Here is an 8,746-nt window from a genome sequence, read left to right on the forward strand (position 1 = left end):
GTAACAAGGCCATATACATGGCTGCAGTCGCGTGCTCAAGATAGTGTTTACCAACCGATTAACGGACCAACCGACCGACATAGTGAGCTGTAAGCTGTAACACACCCAATATTTTAGGACTCTTTAAAAATGTATAAATAAAAGGCTTCATAAAGTACTCTGCTCTATCCAAATTGTAGACGTCTAACACAATGTGTTAAACAATACAAACAAATTTCAAAACCGAATCATGGCAATCGAAAATAACGTACACGTAAACGAAACTACCGTTTAAACAAAGTATTTACGATAAGGTAAACGAATACATTTTCTTTAGAGTGTAAATAACACTGTGACGGTGTGAAAGCAAATCAGTGTCCAGTCAAACAAATATTGTTCAGGTATCATGTCGTGCGGAAAAGATTATTGTAAATACAAACAGCTTACGATACGATCGGTTATTTTCACAAGCCCAATACCCCCAGCAGTAAGGTACAGGGAGGGACGGGGAGGTGTTGCTTTGAACAATTTTATAAGGGGTATACAAATCTTCCTTGCTTAATATTTCACGCATTAGAGATTGAACACGCAGAATATCGTAGCGGCTCTAAAACTACGTTCACACTGAGGCTGAATTCGGGTCCGGTGTTATGTTGAAGGATAGAACCGAAGTCCGTACAATCTGGACGTAACTTTAACGTAGTAGACGTATATTTATCACCACATATCATTTCCTAAGGATAAACAAAACATAAATGGAAAAAATATTTACAATATACATAAGTTGCAAATAAAGTTATTATGACGTTTTCATATTATTTATCCTTTATTACGTTACTATGGAAACAATAGTACATTTTTAAATCAGTGGAAAATACGGATGCCAAAATAAATCATATCTCACAATGGGTCTACAACCAACAAGGAAATAAAGTTTCATCACGCATCGTCCAACCAATCATAATCCAGGATATAGGGTTTTCCCCGTTTGTTTTTTTTTAAATAAATTACGAGTGGCATAACAAACTTTCGACACAAGTAGTACCATTCTAAAGATAAAGTTCTAACGTGAAGCAGTGCTTGTATATACCGCTCTACAAAACAGAGGTAACGTTTTTTTAAAATACAATTGTACTCGTCTAAACTTTTGCTCATTATACTCAATTAGTTAAGTTAATCAACTTACATGGTAGGCCTAATATGTTTGTGGCTTAAGCATATCCTGTGCATATTAAATATTGGAAAAGATTACATTTTCTTATTTTTACCTAAATATTATCTACACAGATATGGCGTCAGAACTATCGGGAAATCTATATGAATACAACTATGAAAAGGTATGGTTTATTTAATGTAATTAATGTGCATGTTTTTTACCCAAATACCACTGAATACACAAACCCGTCAGATAATATGATTTTGATGAACTGAATTTTAAGTTTTACAAATTTCAGAGCAAAAAGGGAAAAGAAAATTTCTATTCACTGGACAACTCCAAGCTTAGTTGCTATGGAAAGAAGAAGGATTATACAGCACGAAAAGAGCCGAAATATTCGTTAGAAATCAGAGAACTAACAAATATAACAATTGATAAAAGCAAGCACGACAACATCCTTTGCATTAGGAACGATGAAAAAACAATTTTTCTTATTGCAACAAAAAAGTAAGTAATTTAAAGAATTGTATAAAAAAACATTTTTTTTCTGTATTTATTTGTATTTCCTATTCTCTAGGTTCAAATTACTATTTAAAATAAAATCATTATGTTTTTACCTATTATCACTAGTATGATTTATTATATATCATTTTTTATTATCCCTAGTTTAAGTTCTATTATGTTATTCGGTTCTTCAACTATAGTATACTATTTTTAGGGAGGATATCAACCAATGGTATTCTGCTTTATGCAAGTTGTTCCATATTGAATCAGAAGTAAAACTAAGGCAGCGATCAAACACTGAACGATACGATCGAAAACAGGTGCAAATAGGAAAAAATACCATTAGTGGCCCAAGTCTAGGTGGATTTCTTGGAAATGCTTTGAATAATGAGGTTAGTATAAACCTAGATTGAATTTAAATCATCCCCATTATATTTAGCATCATCGCCATCATTATATTATCAATATGTTTACCGTAGTTGTTATACGTAGCCTAATTCTTTTTTTTTAGTTTTTCAACTTTGTTATGTAATGCTATTCAACGGTGATATTCTATACTAAATAAAATCGGCCAGGCACTTATTCCTTTTCAATTTTCTGTTGTCCAATGTTAATATTATCATAATGCGAATTGCAATATGTTTGTTTTAGCGACGACCTCTACCTGCCGTACCAGAAAATCAAGAACAATCCACAAAATCTTCAGATGCAAATGCAGACAACATCAACTTTCAGGTACTGAGCGAATTGCCATGTTGTATCAGACACCACATGATGCAAAAACATAACGACGGTAAGTTTGGTTTTCATATTATTTAGATTGGGATTAGTGAATAGGCCAATGGCAGTGTGTACAAACATTGATATTAATAATAAAAATGCATGAGTTTACAGTAGGCTAATGATTCATTGTGTGAATTTGGGAAGAACGTGCTTCTTCCCTCGTTTCCTCAACACAGTTTTCATCGATTATAATGTACATAGATGGATCCAGTATTAACGAAGGAGATAAAAGAACGCACTAGAATATGCTCATTTTGTAAATCTTACGAGAATCCTGCGAATTCCTTCTACTACTTCTTTATATTTTATTGTTTTTCTGTAATTAGGGAGGAACATGGTAGACACAGACACTAATTACGAAAACATTCATTTTGTGAGGGGCGTACAAGAATGGCAGAGGAAAACAGAAGACAGCAAGTTTAAATTGAAAAATAACAATGAAAGTTACGACTTGGCAAACAAACTTAAAACAATACAAACCAACACAAATTCCTCTGAGAAACAGAACCACTATGAACTATCAGTAGGCCTACCAGTGTCGAATGTTAATGCTGCTGAGGATGACCCCATTTACCAGAATACGCCACGAAAGTTACCTGAAGAAAACAGGCAGTCTTGGCATATTGCAGTCAGGTAATGATATTTTGTTTTAGTTTATATGGAAATCCTGAATGCTGTGTTTACATGTCATTTTCAATTTTATAATGCCTTTTACCTGTTAATTATTATATATTTCCAGTCCACCTCCTTTGCCTGAAAAGAAAAAGAGACCTGTAGTACCACCAACAATTGCTCCAAAACCAAAGAATAAATCCGACAAGTCATCTTCATTGAAATCTGTTAGGGTTTATAATGAATATGTCAGGTATGTTTCTTTTATCATTGGCCACATGCTTGAAATAATAACACAATGGCGGTAGGCCTACTACAAATAAACAACAGTGGTATATTCAAGGATAATAGATTAGTGGGTTGTGGAGGGAGAAGGATAACAGATAACAATAATAGATTATGAAGGGAACTCGAGGGGAACGAGGTAAAAAACATAATATTCACGGTAATTATCAACCAGCACAGCATATACAACCATATAACGTATACATCTTGATAAACCTTTTTATTATAAAGTTATTACTAAGTATACCTAATTCTATATAATATTAACATTTAGTCAATCCATTTTTGTTCAGATCCCCACTTCTGTCCGAAAAGAACCAACCAGTACCACCGAAAATTGCCCCAAAACCAATGAAAAAATGTAACAATTCCGACGAGCCGTCTTCATTAAGGTCGTTCAGTCGAGCTTCTACTAAATATAATGTCAGGTATGGTGGTTTATTAATTGAAAATAGTATTTGTATGCTTCAGTGAGTAGTATTTTCAAAATTATACTCAATGTCATATACGGATTATATTGTGAACAGTATACATTTGTCAGTGGTTTATAGTTTATTATGGTGTAATTACTATTGATCACTTGTTTCAGTGGTGATTATGTTCGTGAGCAAGGAAAATCAAAAACAACTAGCGTCTCAAAACAGGAACTTGTCAGGAGAGGAATCAAGTTGGCTGAAATCAACAACGGGATTTGGTAAGTAATATACAGTATATTATTGTTTCACATTATTATATCATGTTTAATACATTTGGCGTAAAAAAGATAACAGAAATATTCGACACTCAAAAGGAATCTTATGCTTCTTTATGAATACCACTACCATTACACAACAAGTTTTTTCTGATGTGTTCATGTTTGTCATGTTTTTCCTTTGGCGTGGTATTTTAAAACCTTGAAGAGGTGGCTATATCAGGGAGTTTTCTGTTATTATTGTATCACAACTAACAAAGTTAACACTTTATTTGCAGGTTTGGTGGTTTTGAAAATTCTTTGGAAGAAGAAAATGCGGAGGACACTCCACATTGGCTGATGTTTGGAGATCAACTGATTCAAATCAATGACCAATGGCTGGATTCAGCCAAGTTTGCAGACAATATCATTAACACCACTACTAAACAAGAGGTAGGAGATTTTGATCGAAACTAATAAGATAATACATAATTTTTTTTAACGACAAGGAAAAATTATAAGAGAACATTGCGCGCCGAAACCGCTGACTTATTAAAGCGCAGCTAAGCACTAAAACTTGGTTCCCATTGGAACGTAACGCAAGGACGTAAACGCAACGAAAGCGTTTTAACCAATGACAAGCGAAGTTATAGACAGTTAGCAATCACAAGCGAATAAGCCATCGCTTGTGATTGGTCAATTCACTTGTGTTGCGTTACGTCCTTGCGTTGCGTCGCTAGTGGGAACCACGCTTAAAGACGCAACGCAAGGACGTAACGCAACGTAAGGGATTTGACCAATCACAAGCGATGGACTTATTCGACTGTCGCTTGTCATTGGTCAACACGCTTGCGTTGTGTTTACGTCCTTGCGTTGCGTTATAATGGGAACCAAGCTTAACCATATTTACAGAAAAGCATTAACGTAACGTATACAAAAAAAGGCAATGCATAATGTCAGGAGCATAAAAGTAACCCATGTTGTCAGCAGGCAAGAAACTACAGATACTGTTTATTATCGCTAGACATGCTAACGTACGAGAACCGGGTTATCAAAGTGGAATGGCGGATCAGCATTGATGTACGACACGCAAGTTTTATTTTATAGCTCATAACTAAATACTATAGAATAACAAATGTGTATTTTATTTGATTTTTAGGTATCTTTGTGTGTAAAACGTTTACCTCATGCTCAAATTATACCTCTAACTCGTCAACATTCAGGTCAGGACCTTGGCTTAGAGTGTCACAGTCGAGAGGTAAGTAACTTCATACACCAACAACTGTAGGGCATACGCATGAAGAGAGGGGTTGGGATGGGGGATGCTTAGAGAGCGGAGAAATAGTGCCCGAGAGACGAATGCAAGCTGGAAGGGTAAATGCACCTCACTTCACTCTAAGTGAAACTAACAACACGTTAATAAAGACAATTATCGTTTTTTTTAAATTATATATTTGGCTCAATTAATATTATTATTTATAACATATTAATCATAATATGGTGTTTTTATCAATCAGGTAACTAACGTAGCTCCTGACCACTTAGCTTCAACGCAAGGTCGGCTTAGACCAGAAGCTACAGGCATCATGGGAATGAACTGTACGTGGACAATAACACACGTAAACTCTGAAGAAATCCCTCAAAACATCACAACAGAAATGGTAAGTACATAATGATTAATGATCACATAATTATTACAGTAATCAAGTCTATAAATCGTCGTAAATGGTTGTGGTAATTATGATCAGATTGATTGACTAGCTAATGATTGATGATCATGACTGGTGGTAATGATGATAATATTGATACAGATGATGATGAAGGTAAAGATGATGATGATGATGGTGATAAATGATCCTGATGACATGATGATGATGATGATGATGATGATGATGATGATGATGGTGATGATGATGATAATGATGAAGATGGTCTTGGTCATGATGACATGATGATAATGATGATCATGATTACATATATGATGATGATAATGATGAGGATAAGGATGATGATGATGATAATGAGGATGGCGATGACGATGATGATGATGATGATGATGATAGATGATGATCATGATGATGACGATGATGATGATGATGATGATGATGATGATGATGGCCATGCTTTACACCACAGTATTAACTCTACCTAGTTTGTAGCATACGTGTAACACATTTATTATTTTGTATTTTTAAGATGGAAGAAAAACTTCAATCCGCTGGAAAAGTTGTAAACTTAATTGTACAGCCTACTGATTTTGTTAAAACAATCATAGAACAGTCATAGCTTTATTACTGTAATATCAAATGGTGACATTTGACATTCGAAAAGTGTAAAAAATAACAATGAACAGTATTATAATATCAGTATTATAATGTAATGACAGGCATACCTGTTGGCGAGGATATGGAGGAATTCCTCCATGGTGAGAAGAAGTGAGATAGAATTAAAATGGCCATCGTTTCTGCTTTAATTAGTATGTTTATCGTATTTGTATTGTATATTAGTATGCTTATGTAAAACAAGGCCATATAAATGGCTGCAGTCGCGTGCTCAAAATTGAGTTAGTGTTTACCGACCGACCGACCAACCGACCGACCAACCGACCAACCGACATAGTGAGCTGTAGAGTTGCGTTGCACGCGACTAAAAATATTTTACTTAATAGCCTACAAATCACAAATATTTTGTGAATAAGATTTGTATTTTCTTGGTAAAACTGCTATTAGGCCTATTTGATTAAAAAAAAACATTTTGTATTATTACAAGCTTATTTTTTACGAAAACATGAGTAACTTTTATAAAGTTTTGAGTGATTTTCAATTTTTGCATTATTTTCTATTTTGCATTGTTGTTGAAAATATTTGTTATATATATTATATAATGTTAAATATATACTGGGAAATAACCTTAAATAATCTGTAGGCCTATAACAAAATATAGTTTAGGAATAAAAAAAACTTTTTTTTCACTATATTTTTGTTTCCCCTTTTCCTTGGCACCTACAAGGGATAAGGTACTATGTTTATATAGGCCAAATTATTAAAAATTGTACAAAAGTAAATATATGTATATACGTAGTTTAAACATTCCAGTTTTAACATTTTAACAATTATCTAACAAAATTAATGATTGCACCATCCTTATCTTATACAGTATTAATTATTATTAAATTTGTATTTGTTTTTCTGTGGAAACATTTTTACTATTTTTTTATATTGTAAATATCCTGTAATTCGGCTTAATCGGCTGCGATGATGAACATAAAACATTAACATATAAAGTAAATAAAATGTTATAGGAGGCCTATTGAAAAAAAAGCCTATATGCAATGTATATAATAAATCAGTGCTTTAAGAACAAATATAGCATTATATATTGATATATTAAAAAATAAATGATTACCTAACTACAGTTTTTGTATTTCATTTGACTTACTTGTAGAATCTATGACTACCTTGTGTGTATCAGGGTACAAACAACTGTTTTCTGATATATTTATCATTTAGACCAAGTGAGATGTATTGATAACAAGGCCAACAGCCATTAAGTCACGTGCTACAATGCATAGTGATACCGGACCGACAGACAGACCGACAGACCGACAGACAGACCGACAGACAGACAGACAGACAGACAGAGAGACCGACCGACCGACATAGTGAACTATACTGACCGAAATTACTGAACATGTTTAAAAATGTTGAAATGTTTAAAAACATTTATTTTTTTTAAATTTACACGTGCGTAGCCTGTCACTTTCGACGTGCTCGTATAACGTAATTTCGAGTTGAAAAGTAAGTCAAGAAAACAGAAATCGGGCAAAAAGAGTGCGCAATAACATTTAACGCGCAGTGCGCGCGCAAAAATATGCGCACTCATGGCAATTTTGTAAACGCTTAAAATTGCCTGAAATGTACTCTTATTTCATCGAAAATAAATTTTGAAAATTTTAAGCGCGCGTACGCATGCGTTACATGCGCTACGCACGTAATTGTATTGCCATATGATGATTTATGCCCTGAAATTTATGAGTACCAAATTTTATTTAATTGTGATTCATGGTTGTGAAATGATTACAAACGTGATTTCGTTAAATCGTGCGTAGACCGCGTAATTTTTTATTGCGCACCGTGCAAACATAACCACATTGATTCCTGGCCATAAGGAATATACTGTGAAAAATTGACCTAGCTAGATTAAACTGATATCAAGATAAGGTCAGAAAGCGATAAAACGCATAGTGATACCGGACCGACAGACAGACAGACCGACAGACAGACCGACAGACCGACAGACAGACAGACAGACAGACCGACCGACCGACATAGTGAACTATAGAGTCGCTTCCACGCGACTAAAAATTGAAACATGCCACAACCCATTAACCTTGAAAAGTAACCAAACATTTTCGGTATAATTTATTTAAAAGTCAATTACAGCGTCAATGTACAGTTCATCTGCTATATTGAGATTAGGTTTGATTTAGACTAGAATAACGTGTATACAAACATCCTACAAGATACCACTTCAGGAAGCAGAAGAATACAGGCAGAAAAAGAAAACAAACAAGTTAATAAATTAATTATTTACATTGTAAAATTAACAGTTGATTTGTTATTGTTTTTTTTTCGAAAGCGCTCGATTCAAATCACGGCATAAAACATTGTTCAGTTATTTGTGTTTAATTGTAGTGGTGGTTAACGTGCTTGTCTTTCAATCCCAAGGTCCAGGGTTCAATCCTGACCTAGTCTCAG

General features: G+C 34.2%; 1 protein-coding gene across 1 annotated transcript; it reads left to right on the plus strand.

Annotated features, from left to right (window-relative positions):
• Positions 1-1,028: 1,028 nt before the first annotated feature.
• LOC140047033 (uncharacterized) lies at positions 1,029-7,398 on the plus strand. Its single transcript, XM_072091829.1, has 13 exons — positions 1,029-1,086; positions 1,267-1,316; positions 1,434-1,642; positions 1,854-2,031; positions 2,291-2,432; positions 2,749-3,055; positions 3,162-3,287; positions 3,613-3,747; positions 3,909-4,013; positions 4,289-4,442; positions 5,149-5,247; positions 5,507-5,650; positions 6,186-7,398. The coding sequence occupies exons 2-13, from the start codon at positions 1,269-1,271 to the stop codon at positions 6,273-6,275; spliced, it is 1,737 nt and encodes a 578-aa protein (XP_071947930.1). The 5' UTR covers positions 1,029-1,086; positions 1,267-1,268; the 3' UTR covers positions 6,276-7,398.
• Positions 7,399-8,746: the final 1,348 nt, after the last annotated feature.

The sequence above is a fragment of the Antedon mediterranea genome, chromosome 4 (assembly GCF_964355755.1).
Source record: "Antedon mediterranea chromosome 4, ecAntMedi1.1, whole genome shotgun sequence".
In the NCBI taxonomy this organism is placed as follows: Eukaryota; Metazoa; Echinodermata; class Crinoidea; order Comatulida; family Antedonidae; genus Antedon; species Antedon mediterranea.